General features: G+C 34.8%; 1 protein-coding gene across 2 annotated transcripts; it reads left to right on the plus strand.

Annotated features, from left to right (window-relative positions):
* Positions 1–866: 866 nt before the first annotated feature.
* LOC130825155 (chloride channel protein CLC-d) lies at positions 867–20,163 on the plus strand. Of its 2 annotated transcripts, none has more exons than XM_057690224.1 (23): positions 867–1,403; positions 1,501–1,573; positions 2,246–2,467; positions 2,550–2,596; positions 2,700–2,798; positions 5,470–5,544; positions 6,673–6,761; positions 6,906–7,046; positions 7,132–7,202; positions 7,302–7,381; positions 7,499–7,636; positions 8,673–8,732; positions 8,837–8,911; positions 13,773–13,924; positions 17,278–17,413; positions 17,535–17,666; positions 17,788–17,865; positions 17,935–17,990; positions 18,099–18,185; positions 18,287–18,443; positions 18,579–18,680; positions 18,847–18,890; positions 19,827–20,163. In XM_057690224.1, exons 1-23 carry the CDS (start codon positions 1,227–1,229, stop codon positions 19,915–19,917), a joined length of 2,382 nt encoding a protein of 793 aa, XP_057546207.1. In that variant the 5' UTR covers positions 867–1,226; the 3' UTR covers positions 19,918–20,163. The 2 variants fall into 2 exon arrangements, with proteins under 2 accessions (XP_057546207.1, XP_057546208.1); XM_057690225.1 differs by having other exon boundaries at positions 18,847–18,885.
* Positions 20,164–21,485: the final 1,322 nt, after the last annotated feature.

Consider the following 21,485-nt stretch of genomic DNA (forward strand, 5'->3'; position numbering starts at 1 on the left):
AACCAAAATGCAAGTACTAAATAGTAAGGATTAAGGAAGGCCACGTGATGCACATTTAAGAGCAAACAAATAGCATCCGAATTCTAAATCATAGTTTCAAGTAGACTACTTCCAAGTACCAAACATCAACTTCCAGAAGTCAAATTAAAGAATTTTTATTGATAAATAAATGCAAATAATTCTTTTTATAGATAATTAAAATCAAACTCTTATCACAAGAATAAAAGAAAGAACTCTCAATTACTATACTAACATTATTCTTATATTTCTAAAATTTTAAAAGTATTTCTATTAATTGAAAAGATAACTTAAATGTTACTCTGATTCTTACTAATGCATCGATAACACTCGTATTTTGAACCATGGAGTTCTTACAATGTACAATAGCACCTTGTATGGTGCTATGCAAGTCTTCCATGGTAAAACTATCTCATGAATATGACTTGCTACCATAACTCACTAAACCCGCACGGTAATCCGACCCAAGTTAATGTCTCTGAGCGAACGAATAATAGATTCAAATATTTTAAAGAGATCGAACAAGTTTTAATTTATCAAAAACCCAATTTGGAATTTAGGTTTTAGCATGCTAACACATTGTACATCATTTCTCACTAGATTTTTAAAATTGTCGATTTGACAAGTTTTAAGTTGGGTGATTTTATCGAGTCATTTATGGTTCAATATTTTCTAAGTAAATTCAATGACTCAAGGTTTTAAAAAAATTTTTATCAACTAAATTTTTCTGAATTATAAAAGGATTAATTAATTTTTTATAATTAATTAATTAATTAACTATGGATAATTTTCCTTTAAAAAATATGTCAAAATGACATGATTCGGTTTACATACATAGGTGGTTTTAGACTTTTAGTTGTGATCAAAATTTTCGAGTGATAAAAAGTTGACAGCTCTGCCGTCACCACCATATTCCAAACAAGCAGCAGCTTATAACAGCGGACAGCCCAACCACAGACTCATCGAAAGGAACATCGAGCGATCACTTGCGAATTGCGGCTCAGTCTGCATCTTCTCTCGATTTATCTGTCGTTGATCCCAGCATAATTCGTGATTCTGATTTTTCTTTGAAATTTACTAGTCTGATTCGACTGTAAACCAGTTTCGCTGCTTCGATCTGTGATTCTAAACCTTCAATGGTGAATGAGATCGAGGAGAAAATATTATTTTGAAAGAAGACTGGCAATTTTTGATTAAAAATTGAGGAAATGTTGTCGAATCATTTCCAAAACGGTATGGAAACTGCGAAATTGGTGTGGTCTCGATTGCCAAATTCAGAAGATGGAGAATTAGATGAGGTTGGAATTTCAAAAAAGAATGATTCTAGTGGTGTCGAAAGCCTTGATTATGAAGTTATTGAAAACTATGCTTACCGAGAAGAACAGGTTCGATTTTACTTCAAATTTCGTTGATTTTTCGTTTTTTAGGTCCAGTTATTTCTTTTCTGTAACTGACATCTTTTGATGGCGGTGTTCATGGTAGGAAAAGAGAGGGAGCCTGTTTGTTTGTTATCAAGTGTCCTTGAAGTGGTTCCTCGCGCTGATGATTGGCATTGGTTAGTTTTTTCCAAAACATAAGCAATTGAGAAATTTTTTTATTTAATTAGTCGGTTTCTCTTGTTTTCTTGTTCTATACACTATTCTCTTTTATAATTTTATCATCAAACTGTAGTGATTGTTCAGTTGTTCTTCTGCTTGATACATCATGTTTTGGCAGTTTTATGATATTGAGGAAAAATTGAAAGTTTATTTAATCCTCAGGTCACTTGTAGCTATTGAAGTAATTGTTAGGAGAGAAATTCTACTTTTTTTCAAGAATCAAAAGACTGTCAGACTGATGCTTCAAGAGCTCAGTGTTGTGTCTTAAACTTCTAATATTGAATTATAAGGACCTTAATCCTGTATGGGCATGATTGCGTACTAATATTGCCTAATTACCTCAAATCTTCAAAAATTTGTCAAATCCTTTATTTTGAGCACTTGTATACTGCGAAAGTCATTTGGTGCTAAACCCTGGTGTCAAATAGCTTGTGATTGCTTTAACCTTTGATACAATAATTTAATGTCTTAATGTGTGTAACTATGTATGCTTTTTGTATATGTGTTATATTGTAGTGGATTAACGGTTACTTGTTGCATAGTCATTAGGACTTTATTTTGATGGTCAATTATTGATTTTGGGACTTTGTGCTCATGCTAATGGTTATGCCTCTTTATTTTGTTGTCAGGCACGGGGCTTGCTGCTATATTCATAAATATCTCAGTGGAGAACTTTGCCGGATGGAAGTTCGCATTGACTTTTTCAATAATTCAGAAATCATATTTTGCTGGGCTATTGATTTATGTGTTATTCAACTTGGCACTAGTTTTTTCTTCTGTGTATATAGTTACCCATTTTGCACCAGCTGCAGCTGGATCTGGTATTCCAGAAATAAAGGGTTATTTGAATGGTAAGCAAACTTCGTCCACTAAGTTTTACGACATTTTATTGATATCTCATTTGACTGACACAATTTTGTTTGTTTGTTTTAGGAATTGATGTTCACGGCATACTTTTATTTAGAACTTTAATTGGGAAGGTATGTTCAGAATTTAGTAGGATATCCTATCTTTTCTATTCCATTGTTTTGTTCATTTTACCATTATTTCAATCTTCATCCTTTGTTTTCATTTTGATTGAAGATCTTTGGAAGCATTGGTTCTGTAGGTGGTGGGTTAGCTCTTGGTAAAGAAGGACCACTTGTTCATATTGGTGCTTGTATAGCTTCACTCCTGGGACAAGTATGTGATGCTCAATGTAGCTATAGTTCTCTCTCTCTCTCCTTTTCCTAAGTTGCATTTGATATGACTATTTCAAAATTTCTTTGACTTGAATTTATGCATTTTCATCGACCACTTTTTTTTTTGTAAATGAGCTTAATGTATATTTATTCGCTAGATTATACAAAATTTATTGCGCAAGTGAATGCCTTGCGTTCTATTTTAATTTTTTTAAAATAGTTAACTCATGAAATTCTAGATAAGTTCCAAAGGAGGGATTGCATTGATTTTAAAAGTTCAGCTTATTTTCTAATGTTAAATAGCTTGGCAAGTGGTTGTGGTGGTTTCCAATCAAGTTTATTTTGTTGGACATCATTTATAGATGGGTTTTTCCCCGCTCACCCCTAAAGAGCCCCTATAGAGGAGGTTTACAATCAATTCAATTGTAAGGCCTTACCAAATTAATGGAAAGAGGAACATTTTTGCTGGGGAAGCACGTGGTAGGGGGCCGCTGATTCAAAATTGAAATTCAAATAGCAAAATGAATTATGTAACGCATGTCCAATGTGATCCAAATTTGAGTGAAGGAATGAAGGAAATATAAAAGGAGTTGTGGGTTATACATGGTGAGAAGAGTAATAGGGAACATGTGATTGGATGAGAGGATAGTGATTTACTTACTATGGCTACAGATAGTTAGAGGAGGAAGAGCTCATTATTGTTAGGCAGGGAATTGTATGCACTCTTCAATATCCCTACTCTTATTGGACTTGTAGTTAAAGGACTTAAAGTTAAAGGGGGATAATATTGTTGAATTTGTAAAATAAAAATGTAAATTAAGAAGGTGTTGTGTGCACTTTCTTACCATTTGGGTAAAGAGGAGTTTGAAGCTGCTGTGTTGAGGAATTACTGGAGCTTATTGATGATTGATATGACTCATTTCTTTATTTTGTTGCATTAGGTTTGATTGTTAGGATTCTCTGGTCCTTTCAGCTTTTCAAGAGGTGGATTATTTGTTTGTAGCGTTATTGACCCGTTGAATTAATTACATCTAGTTTTTTTCATAAAGCTTCATATTATTGTCTTTTCTCGGCTTCCAGTTAATTTAGATTGATGACTAGATTTTGGCTATCCTTTGAAGAATGTTGTTACCAACATTCTTACATAGTGTAATGGCTAGCTACTATGGTTGGAAATGTTCTTAATACACCAAAATTCTTATGGATATAGGCTACTTTTGGTTCTCACACTCTCCATGGCTTCAAATCGTAGTTTTTCTCTAGTTGGCTCAATATAGATTGTAAGTCGCACAAAATAAGGATATTGCATCGACATTTCATTTTTTTCCAAGGGTGGGGAACTTAGTTTGTAAAAGCGCGAGGCGAACCGAGGTAATTCATAAAACACCCCAGGCACAAAGTGCAAGCATAAAATCAATTTCATATATAATTCATAAAACAACTGACATTCATATTATAAGAGCTATAAGCCGGAAAATATCCATCATCATTGCAGTAAAACACCCTAGCATATAACTATTATAGTGCAAAAATGCGGTAGCGATTGCGAACACGGTAACGGAACGATAATGCCGTAACGGGGCAATTATTGTAATGCCAAAATATCGGTCGAAAGCATGAGATATCCCTTGAAACGACCTAATACATTACAACGCGAGAATAATCGGTTCTTTTTTTAATAACTTTACAATGTGATCGATGCGATGCGATGCAACCCTGTTTTTGCACTATGAATTATTTATTACAATGAGGATATGAAGAATACCCAAGTTAATTTCTTCTTCACATGGTACTAGCTCTCGTTTTTATGGAAATAACTATTTCTCGAAATTTATATGCAAGATAATTTGGTTTTCGAGTTTTGTTTCTTTTTCAAACAAACAAGCTTAAGTTAATCACCCAACCAAATGAGGAGACACACTTGGTGCATAAGGCGGGAAATGCTATAGTGCACAACACAAAAAGGTTAATTTGGACTTCGAGTTTTGTTTCTTTTGGATGGAAAGCAAAAATATACCCTTTTTTTTGCCCTATAGCAAAAATATAGCGTGAGAAACGAAAGAGCAAAAATAACATTGAAGTGTCTTTACTGGTCGACTTATGATTATGATTTAGATTAATTTTTTGTTTAAGTGTGTCACAAATCATTTCAAGCATCAAGAACCACTGTTTTCTTTCTTTACCTTTGTCTTTGTTTTATTCTTATTTCTTTTGTTGACTCAAGACTATGTGATTGACTTATGGAGTTATCGTATGACTTTATGTGCTAAAGTAGTGTTTAGCGTACTTATATGTTATTATGGTATGAATTTCATGTTGTTTTAACTTTTTAAGTATTAAATATGTTTTAAAATTGATTTTGGAGTTTTTTAGCGAAATTTTGCGCCTCGCATACAAAAAGCTAGCGCCTTGCAACTTAAAAAATGATCTTTTGCGCCTCAATGCGTCTCGTGTCTCTTAAAAATAAGGGGATAGATTTAATGGTTGTAAAATTTAGTTTAAAGTGAGTACCTTGTGAAGCCCATTTATTGGTTTTTCCATTTCAGTAGAAATATGAAAAATTATGAATTTCCCTAAGATCTTATGCCCAATCACACCATTATATGGTAAGGTGTTCAGTAATTGATGTTATAAAATTGTTATTTTTAGTAAATTTAGATGTGTTATTTCAGGGTGGATCTACCAAGTATCATTTAAGTTCAAGGTGGCTTCAAGGATTTAATAGTGATCGAGATCGCCGTGATCTAGTAAGTATATACACTCATGAAATTGTATTTCTTTCGGTTTTTTGGTTTATCCATTTCTTATTCATTTCAAAAAAGATGTGGTTTAGAATGGTATTTAAACTTCTTTGAAACATTCAAGTGATGTGGTCATGATTTTTTAATGGATTTGTGCCCATTGCTAAATCATGGGACTTGTCTCACATTAGTTATTTGGGCAACTAATGTGGGGTTTATAATTCAAATGAATTCCGTCATATACTAGATTAGTCTTATGGTATGAGCTCTTCCATATGATCTATAACAATGGTATCAAAGCCAATTCAGAGTGGTGGCTTGGGCTAAGCCAACCTTGACCAACGTGGCCTTTACCAACGTATCGTGAGCCCTTGACCAACGAGGATCTTGGGCCTTATGGGGGATTGAATGTAATAGATTTATCCCATTGCAAAGTTATGGGACTTTTCCTTCGTTGGTTTTGTAAACTAATATGGGGTTTGTTCTTTATGGATCAAATCGACTCCCTCACCTTCTATACTTGTCATTTACTCTTTTGGGATGAACTCTACCATTTGGTCTATAACACATGGACCATATGCTATACAAGTCAACAATTTTTGTAAAATTATAAAAGTAGGGTTTTGTTTATTTTGTGTACATTTACGAGTTATTCCAATAGTTCAATTATTTGAAAAAGATTATATAAATTCATGTGAAAGGTGATGTCATACTTGAAAAATTGTTCTATTCTTTCTCAGTCATTTTTTGCATACCAAATTGATAATTTCTATGTCATATATATGTTACTGATGTATAAATATTGATAATTGTATTCCACAAGCTCAGATTTCTCTCTCCACCATTGGATGTAGCCATTATAAACTTTATAGTCAGGATAATAGGAAAGCTTATCCTGCTTTTTTTCTTAAGTATGTGATCCTTGTTGATTGTTTTATCAAACATCTGTTATGATCATTTACTTTGTGGTTTATACACCGAGAATCTATTTTGGGAAAGCAATTTTTTTCGGAATAATTTTAACATTGTGGTGGCCTTGGTTTTGTTTGCTTTTGGTTTTTCCTTGCTGTTTGAAAAATGTTTTGATATTCTTCAGTATTTTTTGTACTAATTTTTGTGTCATATTTTCAAAAGGTAACCTGTGGATGTGCAGCTGGAGTTGCGGCTGCTTTTAGAGCTCCTGTTGGTGGTGTCTTATTTGCACTTGAGGAGGTTACATCATGGTATTATTTTAACTCTAGACTAGATATAAGTGAAATTATGTTCATTATTATATATATCATTTGATGGTTTGATTTTATTTCTTACTCTAATGCTTTAGTTTTAGTGTTAACCCACATTATTTTAATATTTTTCCTTGCTTGAAGGTGGAGAAGTCAGCTTATGTGGCGTGTCTTTTTCACTTCTGCCGTTGTTGCTGTGGTTGTACGTAGTGCAATGGCATGGTGTAGGAGTGGAAAATGTGGACATTTTGGTGCTGGTGGCTTCATAATATGGGATATATCAGAGTTAGAAACTGAACTAATCTCAGTTTTAATGTTATCAGCTTTATTGCTTTGCTTTTTTTTTTTTTAACAAAGTTGGTGATGATAGTGGTCAAGAGGATTACTCATTTGCGGAGTTATTACCAATGGCAATTATTGGCGTGATTGGTGGTCTTCTTGGTGAGTATATCTGTTTAATCTAGTATTTTTGTTACATATTCTTTCTCTAGGGGAATGCGTTCCATATTTTTAGGTTTCATGACAACTGAAATATTATAGGGGCGTTGTTCAATCAACTCACAAGGTATATTACTTATTGGCGTCGCAATTATTTACACAAGAAAGGGGCTCGAGTTAAAGTAAGTTTATTGTTGATCTTTTTGATGTGTTTTTTAAGTTTATGCATGCAGCATGCCTTGGTTTTTAAAGAATTTTTTTTCCTGATTTTTGGTTTACATGTTCTGTTCACCTGACAGATTATTGAAGTTTGTATTATTTCTATAATTACCTCGGCTATTTCTTTTGGATTACCACTCTTAAGGAAATGTAGCCCCTGTCCTGCATCAGAAGTTGAATGTCCTAATCCCCCAGGAATGTATGGGAATTATGTCAATGTAAGTACTCTTATCATTTTTTTTACTTAATCTACAGTTCTACAATTTTTTCGAAGCTTTTATTTTTGTTAAAACAAATCTCGCAAAGGTATTAATTTTGAGCTAATTATTCGTAATTGTAATTGTAATGGCATTTATTCCGACGAAGCTTTTTCTGTGAGACTTGTGTGCTGATAAAACGAGTTTCTTGAATTTGATTTTTGGTCTTGGTTATTAGGTCTGTTTTATTGATGTTATGCTTTATATTTTAGCTTTTATTTTGAAGCATTTAACATCTTGCTACAAGTGTTGTTTGAAACAATTGAGCTTTCAGGTTGTCTAGAAAGGAGTGGTGGGGTTGTGCTTGTTCGGGGTATTAACTATCCTTTTTGATAGTACCTTTGCTAGCCGAGAGGTGGGAACCATCTCCACTTTGTCTAAATACAAACTTTCCCTTTTACAGTCATTTATGGTCAAGGAGGCGATGAGTGGAAAGACAATTCCGAGTGTATTCCGTGATACAAGAATTCCAAAACAATATGACCCTTGAAACGATCTAGCAATTTTGAAATCTGCACATGGAGTGTGGACTGTGGAGGCTTCTCCATGGTTCTTTGTGCAATGATAGATCTAGTTTCGAAAAATTTGTTACTTGAACTCAGCTATCAGAATCGGTGTCCCAACTTGGCAATTTAATGAAAATTTCGCCTTTTCTTTTTCGGTCTAAGAGGAAGTATACTATATTGGAGTATTGAAACATGGCAAATGGGATAAAATGAGAATCACATGGATGAAGTAAAGAAGTCCATCATTAGTTTATGATAAGTTGAATAAGCTGATCATTTTAGGGTAAAGACTAGAACTGATTGTTTTTTTTTTTTTTTTTTTTTTTTTTTTTTTTTTTTTGTGGTAAGGAGGAATGATAAATGAAGCAACGCTAGGGCTAGAGTGAGGGCAATTGCAAGTTAATTGACTTTCTTTGCACGCTGAATTTTGTGAAATGATTCTCTTGTAGCCTTTGATTATTTTTATTGAATTTCTTTGTTGACACTTGCAGTTCTACTGTCGCAATGAGAATGAATACAACGATCTAGCAACCATTTTCTTCAACACTCAGGTGAACATTATGCGCAACTGTTAATGTTTTCACTTGTTTCTCTTTGTTCAATTTTAGTAATTAATTCAATCATTCTTGTGAAAGTGTTTTTGTTTTCCATGCAGGATGATGCTATAAGAAATTTATTCAGTGCAAAAACAATACACGAGTTTAGTGCACAAAGCTTATTGACGTTCTTGGTAAGACATTTGTTCTCTTATATATGTTTTTTTACAATAGCTTGAAACTTAAGGAATTTGCTTCACTGAGATGGTGTTTTGTGTCTAAAGTTTGTAGAAATGGTGTCATATCCATAAATCTTCAAATAGGAAACTTATTTGGGGCATGTTCTACCTATTGCAATGCTTTCCCTTATTGTTTGTACATAATAAACATAAGATTATGAGAAAATTTAATCTTCATTTTGATACCAGTTCCATACCTCTTATCTTTCATGGATTGGAAAATGATTAGGAATTGTTCATAGAAAATAAAGCTAATTAATTTGTAAACTCAATTGGAGTTTATAAATGTCATGTAAAAATTATTAGGATTACTTAATAGAAATTAGAGTTTATAATAAGATAAAACGGATAGTGGCCTATTTGGTTCCATTACTTTGTTATGATTTTTTGTTAAGGATGAAGGTATATGCTCATTGGAAATATCATTGTCCATTTATGTGTTTGGCTATCTTTGGGGCACTACCATTGTGCAAATTTGCAATAACGGTCGTGATCGCAGTAATGACATGACAATGCAGTAACAATTGATGTAATTATCGTAACGCCAAATATCGGCCGAAAGTGTGAGATATTCCTTGAAACGGAGCAAAATGTGTTTTCTTAAACCTTTACATGGGAAATTTCGGTTTTTTTTTTTAAATCTTTACGGTGTTGTCGATGCGATGTGACCTTATTATTGCACTACGGGCTCTAAAATTTGATTTGTTTATGGGATTCCCATCGCTGCCACAGAAGAAAATAGAGATGTTATGTGAAAAAAAAAAAAAAATCAGAGGTTGCAAGGGCTTTGGGGTAAATGACGCTAAAGAACGCGATGGGGTCGGATGGTTTATTGAAGTAAGGAGATGCGTAGGGCTGATTGGAATGAATTGATTTATTAACAAGGTTTGAAGGGAACACAAGATGCCCGAACGAATGGAGAAGTACTCTAGTTTCCATTTACAATAACAAAGAAGATATCTAAGATTCCACCCAGAGGAATAAAACACATGGGCCATACTATGAAGTTATAGAAACAGTGAAAGAAATACATATGAGGAGATGTATATTACTAGGAAGTTATCGGAAAGTTGATGCCCGATGACTGGAGAAATACTTTAATAATTAATATCCATTTACAAGAACACAGGATATGTCTAAGATGCTCTAAGAGGAATAAAGTCATGCGCCATACTATGAAGTAATGGGAAATAGTGATAGAAATACGAGTCATTTAATATAGTATTTTTGTTACATATTCACTCTATTGGGAATTGCATTTCATTTTTAGGTGTCGCAAACTTAATTATTTTCTTTTGGAAAAAAGTGATTTTAGTTCTCCAAAAGGAACTACAAAGCGCAAGGTGGATAACCCGCTAAACTAGATGCCCAAAACACACAATATCACAACCAAACAACAAAAGAGGCCAACAAACATACAGCCCCAGCCTACCAAGACAAAAACAGAACAACACAAAGCAAACAAGCACCTAATTCCTTCACGGCAGCGCTATACCACTCTCACAACATCTAGCTACCGTATTAAACACAATACTCTTAGCTATACATAATGAGTAATGACCCTTGTTAAAAATTCAATCATTTCGGAATTTCCATATGGCATAAATCATCTTGATCCAAAGGATAACCAGAACTCTAGCTTAATGGAAACCAAACACAGAATATGCTACGAGGAGAAGCTCTATTTCTACACATCAGACTGCTGAACACAAACTGATCCTCCCAGCAGGTTATAAATTTTCTTACTGATAAACATAGAGATGTCATTATTATCTTCCCACTCCACCACATCTCTAAAGGTATCACGAAGGCTAAAAATTTTGGAAAGAATCAAGGACATACTACTAGGAACTTCATGTTCCACACATTTTGCCCTTTGATATAATAACAATGAACCCAAGAAATCTAGAGCCTATCTTTTTTCATAGAAATAACCCATAAGTGTTTCAACATCGCAGCAAGGTTCCACAATCTAATATTAATTAGACTCGGGCCCCTAAAATGCTTAGTACTTCACAACTGCGCCCAAGCAATAGCAGCTTTACGAGAAGGATTATAAGAGCCTGTCCACAAGAAAGCCCTACACTTAGCTTCAAACAACTTGATAATTTTCATAGGTAAAGGAAAAATTGAGCGCAATAGCTATTCATGTCAATCACCCTGGCAGTCTTACACTTAGGATGGTAACCAAAGGAGTCCTTATTTAAAAGTTCCTACTAAGATACTCCATACAAATGGCGAACAGAAAAGGGGATATAGGAGCTCCCTGCCTAAGACCCTTAGCAGCTTCGAAGGTTTTAGAAGGAATGCCATTGATGTTAATAGAGTAGGACACTGAAGAAACACAAGCCATCACCCAATGCACAAAGACCTAAGGGAAACCCATCTCATTAAGAACACACTGTAGAAACTTCCAATCCACCGAGTCATAATTTCCTAGTATCTACTTTAATGAAACATCTGGACTAATGTTAGCCCAAGAATACCCTTTGATAAGCTCAGTAGCTAACAAGATATTGTCACTGATAGCCCTTCTCGGAATGAAACCAGCTTGGGCCTGGTTGGTAATAGTATGGAGCCATAACGCAACCTACTCGCAAGAATCTTAGAAATAATATCGTATAAAACATTAAAAACAAGAAATAGGCCTAAAGTCCTTCAGCTGAGTCACATTAGACGTTTTGGGAATAAGGAGAACTTGAGTGATATTGATAGGCATAAGCAGCTTACCATGGGGAAAAAAATCTAGAACTCCTTCGTAAATATCCTCCTTTTCTAAAAAATCCCACACTTGCTTGTAGAAATAAGCATTGAAACCATCAAGACCAAGACTTTTAGTGTCCTAATATTAGAGATAACCTTATCCACCTCCTCCTTAGATACCTGGACTACAAGGAATTGAGAATACACAGTAGAAACTTGATTACTAACCCTTTTAAAGCCTGAATGTTCCTAACTCCTAAGAGTACTTTCATGAACATGTAACCAATGATTAAGAGAGAGGAGAGACTCCTTCTCTTTTGCAAGAAGAGTGTGGTGATCCGAATCATTAGCAAGTCATCCTTGGCCAACCTCTAAATCGCTTCTGCATTGATCCACTTTATCTTCCAACTCATAGGGGCATTATTCAATCAACTCACGAGGTAAAGAACCGATTTAGACTTATGTCCGGGAGATCTACAACAGAAGCAACTTATCTTATGAGACCGTGGAAAAAAACTGCAGTTGCGGACTTAGTTTTAAAAACTGCAAGGCGCAATAGGTCCTTAGAGCCTAGGCGCAAAGCGCAGTGAACGTTTTGTAGACGAGGCACACTTTTTCCCTAAAGCTTAAAAATCAACTTTAAAACTTATATAATACTTTAAACAACAAGATATTCATATTTTAGTATCAACAAGCTTGAAAACATTCATTATCTTTGCAGCAATCACCACTTTAGAACTTTACTATTATAATGAAATATGAAGAATTTCCCAAGCTATTTTCTTCTTCTTCGGAGGCTTTTTGTTTTTCTTAAAGAAGCAATATTTTTCGAACTTCATATTCAAGTAAATTTGTGTTTCGAGTTTTATTTCTTTTTTGAGCAATCAAGCATAAGTTAATCACCCAACCCAAAAAGGAGGTGCATTGGGCGCACCAGGCGTGAAGCGCATTGATGCATCTAAGGGTCACGCCTCTTGTAGTGGGCTTTGCCTCACCTAGCCGAGGCATTTTTAGTTGAGCTTGAGCTCAAGATGCACAAGGCGCAAAGTAAGGCACGCTTTTCAAAACTAAGGTCGTGGATGTGTTCAACAGTAGCGGTGTCGCAAAAACATCTATAATAGACCAACATCTTTCTTTTTTTAATCCTTTTAAAGTTCCGTCCTTCCATTTTCTTGTCCATTTTTCAGGACATGGGCTAAACCACGTAAAGTTTCTCTCGTTTTGTCTACGACATGTGCGACTCCATGACCTTTTTTGAGTCTTCATTTCAAATTCTATCCTTTAGGGTTTGTGCAGCTATGCATCCTATCATACACATCTCGGCTACCCCTATCTTTCTACAGTGATCTCTTGTGCAATTCTTATCTACATGGTAGTATTGGTAGAATAATTTCTTTCAACCTTAGTGGATTTATCAAATTGCCCAACAAGATAGGCCAAGCAAACTATCAAATTGCGTACAAATTCATGTGAAACAACTTTTTGTTGGGATTGGACACATTCCAAGTTGAGATGATGTAATGTTTTCACTATGCTCAAGGTTTCCTATTTTATGTGAAAGGAAAGGGGTGAAATTATATTTTATATACTGGAAAAGTTTTATAGATTTGAACATCACATGAATTGTGTATTTGTGGTGATGAAGGCAGAGATACAATTGCAGATATTTAGATAAAGTTGGTAGAGGAGAACATACCTGTCTATAATGACCTAAGGTTCTTTGATGTTAGCTTGTTATCCCTATTTAAAACCTAGGCAGTGGACAAACTTTTTTTAGACTTCAAACTTGAAATTAAGAGGGAAATTGATTGTTCTTCAAACAAATCTTTATTTTCTATTGGTGTGATAAAATAATTCATGGATGAGAGTAAAACTTGGATATCATTTGCATATAGCAGTTTTCGGTACATTTTCATGTTTGTGATTTAAAATGAAATGTGAAGTGTTCGTACCCTCATTGAAGTTTTCAGGATGCAACATGGATACTTGGGGGAACTTTGGAGTTTGAGTGAGATAGTGTTTCTTCTAACTGTAGCCGAGGACAGTATCCAATAGAAGTCTGATGTTACTAGCTGATGCCATTGAAATGATAGTTTCTGTCTTGTGTTTGTAGATTATGTTCTACACTTTGGCGGTGGTTACGTTTGGAACAGCTGTCCCTGCTGGTCAATTTGTACCTGGAATCATGATAGGATCAACTTATGGTCGTCTGGTTGGCATGTTTGTTGTTAACTTCTACAAAAAACCTAATATCGAGGAGGGCACGTGAGTTATTTTTTCTCTCATTGTTACTTTTACCTTCTATATAGAGTACCATGAGATTTGCTTATAATATGTGAATATACACTAATGGCTATTGTATATATAAAAGGTCATACTAAGATGTTATCAGCTTCTTTGATTTTAAGGGGTAAATTTGCTCAGCTCCTTTTTCTTTGGTTTGTTACTGCCTTGACATGAAGCATGAAGCTTATATACTGGCATTGGAACGATGTTGATGCGTCTGCAGCATATATGTGTACTTTATAATTTTTTCAATTTTTATGTAGAATTGAAATTCGGACGTCATTTGTTGAGCATTTATATTTATTAGGAACTGTTGCCATGAGACTAAGTTGAAGCCACCATTAATCATCGGTGTAAGGAAAATATGTTCTTTGAAATCTTTGATACACCTACATGTAGACCTATAAATTCTGACCCCAAACCAAAATAGACCAGAAAGCCGATCCAAAACCGCTGGTTTATAACCAAAAAACTTGATAAGCAATCCGTAAATGATCCTACCTGAAAAACTGAAAAATGGGTCTAAACTGAACATGACTGTCTTAACTCACTTTACCAACTATATTAATTTTTTCTGTTCCACGTATCAGTTTTGGTCAAAACCCGCTATTTGTTTTGTTAATTTTGTATGTTGAGTCAATATTTTTTTTGTTGTAGCCTTAAAATAAAGAAAAAAATAGTGATAGAAAAAAAATTTTTAAAACCCAATGGATCGAACAAAACAGACCGAATTTGAAACCGGAAACAACCTAATCCGACTCAAAGTTGAGCCGACCTGAATGGCCCAATTAGAAAGCATGTCTACCTACATGGATCATGTGTGATGTGCATGAGTCAACATACAAAAAAACTTTTTAGACTTTTTTGATAAGAAAAAGCTTCAAAATGAAAAGGACCTTCGTGCCAGATTGTTCAAGTGCTGAATTGTTAGCTTCCAATGATGCTATTGCAAGGATAATTATTTCTTTTCTTGCCCCGTGTTTTGAGCTTACTAGCCGGACTGCTGGAAGGACAAGCATGACCTTGAGATTAATGGATGCGTAATGGTGACTTCTAAAACTTATAGACTAGTGGGTTTTTGTGCAAAAATGGAATTAGGTCATAAGATCTAGCTAGTACTCAGAAGCTATGAACCTAAGGTTGCCTGACCCATTTAGTTTTGTTTGGGAATAATGCTACATAAAATGAAGGACCTAATCAATTCTAAGAATAAGCTGTCTCTGTATGGATTTTCCTGTAAACCCTTATTATAAATGATTTCTTTTTACACTTAAAATAGCGAAAAATAGGACCAACATATATCTATGATATTCAGTAATCTTAACTAATCAACTACTTTTGTGATAGATTTTTGTTAAGGGTGTCTGTGATAGGATTACTTATTGGGATATAATTGGGCATAAAGAAAAGACTTGACATCCTCGACCCCATAGTGTTTAACCCTAGCCTGCGCTCTACCCATTCTTTAGAAGTGGTACCTTTATTTTGGTACATCTGAAAAATCTAAGATATGAATGTGACGACTTAAGGTTAAAAATAAGGTGTTGATAGGTCAGTTCTCATTTGTAATGAACTGTTAGATTTTCATATTAACTTTGGAGAAACATCAGTTTTAGGCTCTTGGCAGTGGGATGAAATTTCCAAATGAAGATATACTGATGCTGGAGAGTATGTTATCTAGATGCATGTAAGCAGCCTTATACTTTTCAGGATTCATCGGTCCTGCTTTCTTTTATTTTCTCAAGTGCGACAGTGATGAAGCAAGATTAAGTAATAATTTTTAGTGCTTTCACTTCTAAAACCTTGAAACATCAAGCTAGCAGCCTAGTAGTGTATAGCTTACTCATTTATCGACTACTTCATTCCTTTGGGAAGAGTTTCTGCTATTGAAAAGACTATTGTATCTCGGATTGCGGAGCAGATTACCAATCTCCGGCCTAGAACTTTTGATCCACATTGCGGAACACACTACCCTTGTTGCTGTGTTCGCAAACTGGTTTGTTGACGTCATTGCCATCATGCGATCTAGGTATTTCCGTGGTTCTCATTGGAATAATGAGAGGGAAAAAAGAAAAGGGTACCCTCAGAACCTGAAACGGGAGAGAAGAATAAGTGCAAGTAGAAAAAGGTTGTTACTTGGACACTGCTAATTTTGGTCTTTAAGCAGAAACCATAGAGAAAACGAGAGAGCAAGAGCATCTAGATGATGAAAGAGGAAGAAGACTTACTGTTTTTCCCTCCTTGTTATTATGCACTTGTATTTTGTTTTCAAAGACCCATCACGTGTTGCACTGACTTACTGTTTTTATTTTTCCTTTCTCTTTTTAACCTGGCTTACTCTCACTGTTTGAGTAAACCATTAATAAATTCAATGGGCCAGTGCTCTGTAAGCTATCATATATACCCCTTCCAGCCCCTTAAACTGTATCGTACCGTCATTCAGGTAATATGCTTTAGACAACAGATTTAGTGGCTTATGGCTTTATGAAAAAAAGATTGTTAACTTTGCCTGTAATTCTAATTGCCAAGTAAAGTGGAATGTAATAATTCTGATTGCTAAGAAACTTCAGGTAAAGTGGAATGTGAATTTCCTTTGTCACCTACTCGCCTCTGCATTAATCTAATCTAGTTTTTCTGCAAAAGCCTGTTTTGGACTGAGTTAGCCATGAATGATTGAAGTTAGGTATAGGATCAAGAATAGCAGAAAACTATATTGAAATGTAAAGATTAGTGTAGATCATAGTAAATGTACATCTATATCGAAGATTGATTATAACCTAAGAACGATTACAATGAGATAGTAGTCAAGCAATTCGAGATATTGAGGTCTCCCTAAATGAGTCATAAACTCATCTCAAATCTATTACAAAATGAATGCCCTTCTCTTTCCCTTCCTCTTCTATTTATACAATTTCTCCCTACATATTATCCCCCAACTAACTAATTTCTAAGTATTATTTATTATTTAATTCCTATATTATCCCTCACAGCCATTCATGACAAAGCCATCATAAATTAAAGCTAAAAAGACCGCTCCTTCTCTTTGGATTAAACTGAGCAACATCAAGTCGTGCAGCAATTAGTGACTTTCCAATGTAATTAAATGACCAGAGCTTCCAACCTTATGGCAGTAACACTTTGTAAAGATGCCTTCTCCATCTAACCATTGTTGTAATTGTATGAAATGACAAACATAATTTTGTTTTAGTCTCGAGTGAATGTGTGTGAATTTTTGTGAGAATTTATTGCAAGTATATGTGCCTAGGAGATTAGGTTGTATCTGATTGTTTTTGGTGCAACCTTTTTAATACAGTATGTGTTTGTGGTTACAGATATGCTCTTCTGGGTGCTGCCTCTTTTTTAGGAGGTTCAATGCGTGTGACAGTGTCCCTTTGTGTCATTATGGTTGAAATCTCAAATAATTTGAAGTTTCTTCCACTTATCATGCTGGTTCTCCTTATTTCAAAGGTATGATTCCCAGGATGAATGTGGATAGCAAACCAAATTTCAACTCTTTTATAACCACTCAACGATAGGAACGGGTGTTATGTACTTATTACTATACATTGCCTATTGAAATGATATGCAGGCTGTCGGTGATGCATTCAATGATGGGTTGTATGAAGAGCAGGCTCGGCTTAAGGGTATTCCTTTGCTAGAGTCAAGACCTAAATACGAAATGCGGCAGATGACTGCAAAAGAGGGTTGTCGGACTCGAAAGGTCTGTCAAACATAAAACTTCCACCCTTAGACGCTTCATGTTTAAACCTAGAACTATGTGCTGTTCATAGGTTGTGAGAGAATTCGTTCTTATTTCATGCTTTTTACATTTTTTCTTGAAGGTTGTCAGTCTTCCTCGTATTGTCAAAGTTTCAGATGTGGTTTCCATTCTGAGAAGTAACAAGCACAATGGCTTTCCTGTAAGTTGACTTGTCTGTGACATAATTATTTTGTAAAGTGGTTTACTCAATTGTGATCCTACTGAATAGGTTATAGATCACACAAGGAGTGGAGAGACACTAGTTATAGGACTGATGCTTCGGAGGTATGGATGAATGTTAGTCTTTTGTTTTATTTTATCTTTATCTGGTTGCTGGTCATACTATTTGTTTAACTTAAAAATGTTGGAACTGATGTGATGCGCCAAATACAGTCATTTAATGGTGCTTCTTCAGTCCAAATTGGATTTCCAACATAGCTCTTTACCTAATGATTCAAGAAGCGGTTCCCTCCCAATAAGGCAAGTGATTATCTACTTATTCAGTGTTGGTTTGTATTTATGATTTTGAATAATTTTAATACAAAGGATGGATGAATTGATGATGGCTTCCTGTTTCACAGGCACAACAACAGTGAATTCATCAAACCGGTTTCGAGTAAAGGGCTTAGCTTTAATGATGTTCACCTGAGTGAGGATGACTTAGAGATGTACATAGATCTTGCTCCCTTTCTAAACCCATCACCATATATAGTTCCAGAAGACATGTCTTTGACCAAGGTAGTATTTTCCATTCTTCTGGCTTCATGACTAATTATGCTCTTGAGTTTCTTTAACCCAATTTCAGCTTATTGTTTGTTATGTTTTTAGTAAAGTTCACTCTTTTGAGAATCTTACATCTTCTGGCTTCTTTAGGTGTACAATCTATTCCGCAACCTAGGATTAAGGCATATATTAGTTGTCCCTCGGCCTTCTCGTGTTTTAGGTTTAATCACGCGAAAGGATTTGTTAATTGAGGTATGCTACTGCCTTCTTTTTAGTTTCTTCATTATACTGATTTACTTGATATATACATACCCCCGACCCCCAACCGCACCTAGGCAAGCATCACGTAGAGGCTTTGGGGTACCATATTGTTGTTCTATCTAAAATAGCTTAACAAGGATTGCCGGATTTATTGCAGGATGATGATGATCATGAGACAGAACTTCAATCGACTAGTGTAAGGTCTCTTTTGATGCTTCACTCTTTTATATTAGCTTTGACAATTAAATGATAATTTGTATTAGAGGTCATGTGCATGATATCTATTTGCTAGTGATTAGAAACACACATTGAAGGAGTTCTCTGTTAGATCCGTTTAGTCCAGTGCTCACAATCAACTATTTCCAATGGAAAAGAAAGCCTTCCTAACCATTGGGCAATGTTCTATCTTCAGTTGACCGTTCATGACTTTTGTTTCACCGTTCTTGTCATGTTACTTTCTGTTTGAACCATGGTGCTAAAATTTGGTTTCGGCTGCTGCAACGGTCGTATGGATGGTTTTGCGGTCGTCTCAATCTAATTTCAGTCGCAATAAGATCAAAAACCTTTACCATGGTCACAACACAGTGATGCTGGCTATTTAGTTCTCTATAATATGAACAGCTGCAAGAGTTTGTTCTCTAATTAAGTCTCCACTTGTTTTTCTGCTCAGTCTCGGTATCACTTATAAAACTTCCCTTTTCTTGTCTGCGTATGGTGTTGCACTTCATGAGAGACATGATCTGTGAGTCAGGAAGAAAAATTTTGTCAAGTGAAGAAAACTAATACGTGGTCTTGAGTTTCAAAATTAGAATCTTAAAAGGCATTTTGCATCAGCATAGAAACAGTGACAAAAGGCTGTAAAGCCTGTAACTAATATCTAATTGGAATATTGGAGTGTATTGTGGCTTATTTCGGCTTCATAGGTTTGGCCAAGTAATAGGGCAAGTATTTGCTTCATTGGCCGGGCCAATTTATCGGACAAGATAATAGACCTACTCATTTCTACTGTACCATGTGCCTCGCCCCAAAAGATTAATCAAGTGCAGAAGTCGGACGGATAAATAGCCGATAATTTGTTTTTGTTTCATTTTTGTTTCCGGGCTCTCTCAACTTATTACTTGTTTGTTGTTTTAACAGAGCTCAACACCGTAATGGGCGTTCAGGATCTGGAAGTGTAGATGTGGAGCAGCCTCTTTTAAATGGTCTTCTGGCGCAAAATAATTTATAGCACTAACATTGATTAGATTTTAGTATTTCGTGAAGCTGGAATTGTTATTTGCATCTCAAACATTTTTGTGAATTCCATTTTTATTTTTGTTCTCCTATCCAAATTTACAACTGCTTAAGAGGATCCTGTAAAGCTCATAGGGGCCTGTATCACACGCATTTATGTTGTACATTGTATAATTGTATAGACAGAAAAGTCTGATAGAATGAAATGATAAAATTAGTGCCTTCAAGAGCTTAGTAAACATGAGAACGGGATTTGTTCTACACAGTGTACGTATCCTCTATATTCTAACAATGGATAGATGTGATAAGGGTAATATATTGATGTTCAAGATATTGGGTTTGTTTGGCATAATAATTTGAGTAGTTTGTGGTGCTTTGATTAGTGAAAATGACACTTAATAGAAAATTAGTTTGATAAGTAGTGTTTAGCGATGAGATATGTGCTTTCAAAATGTTAGCATGTTAAAATTTTAAAGCAACCTTTTTAAATATATTGAGAAGAGTGTTACAAGAAAGCCCGGGGTGTCCTCCCGGTTTCAGAATTTTTGAAAAAGGTGAGCGAAAAAAAAAAATTAATTGAAGAATCTATTATTCAAACTTTTTTCAAAATTAAGCGTGAAAACCTCAGACCTATGGTTTGGAGAACAGGTCAAAAAAAGACAAAATAGCTGTTTGCAGTTAGTAACTACGAACAGAAAAAAAAAAAAAATTTTTTTTTTTATAGGTCAAATAGCTGTTCGCAGTTAGTAATTGCGAACAGCTATTTTGTCTTTTTTCTGTTTGCAGTTACTAACTGCGAACAGCTATTTTTTCTTTTTTAACCTGTTCGCAGTTAGAAACTGCGAACAACTCCAAACCATAGGTCTGGAGTTTTCACGCTTAGTTTTGGAAAAAGTTTGAATAATAGTTTATTCAATTAATTTTTTTTTTTCGCTCACCTTTTTCAAAAATTCCCGGTTTCATGGACAACCCGGCTACAAAAAAATTTACACTTACTGATTTTTTTGCACATTTAGTTGAGCCTTCTTAATCTTATTTTTGTCAATAGCTCTACATGAAATTGATTCATTTTCAGATTCGATAACTCAAATTGAATCTCTAATCAAGCCAATTTAAGCTATACTATTAGGTTTTCTAGAGTTGTATCTAAGTAGTAAGCACGGTTGATAAGAATTGAGTTCAAGATTTGAGGTCTATACTGAGTATCATGAGATTTGAGTTCAAAAGATCGATAAAGCATGAATTTGGCCAAAATTTAACAATATGTAAATCAGATCTCTCAAACTAACTTATCACTTTTTCGTTATCGCAATCGTGAACGTTACTGATTTTGAACTATGCCGAGAAAAGGTATTAGTGGAGAGAACTTTACATTTAGTACAAAACAAATATTTCAATATTGAAATAATTTAAAATAAAATACATCAACTTTTTTTCCCTCCCCTACCTTTTACTTTCCCCTAAAAATTGTGAACCATTAAGATACAAGTTTCTTATAAAGGTTTCATTCAACATAATAATGTTAATAATGTCCAAAAGCATCAGTATTATTTTCTCTTTTTT

The sequence above is a fragment of the Amaranthus tricolor genome, chromosome 10, assembly GCF_026212465.1.
Source record: "Amaranthus tricolor cultivar Red isolate AtriRed21 chromosome 10, ASM2621246v1, whole genome shotgun sequence".
Taxonomy (NCBI): Eukaryota; Viridiplantae; Streptophyta; class Magnoliopsida; order Caryophyllales; family Amaranthaceae; genus Amaranthus; species Amaranthus tricolor.

Coding starts and splice junctions, on each gene's coding strand:
- LOC130825155 (XM_057690224.1), top strand. CDS start 1,227: ATGTTGTCGAATCATTTCCAAAACGGTATGGAAACTGCGAAATTGGTG. Junction 1,574..2,245: donor CGCGCTGATGATTGGCATTG/GTTAGTTTTTTC, acceptor TTTTGTTGTCAG/GCACGGGGCTTGCTGCTATA. Junction 18,891..19,826: donor CTTCAATCGACTAGTGTAAG/GTCTCTTTTGAT, acceptor TTGTTTTAACAG/AGCTCAACACCGTAATGGGC.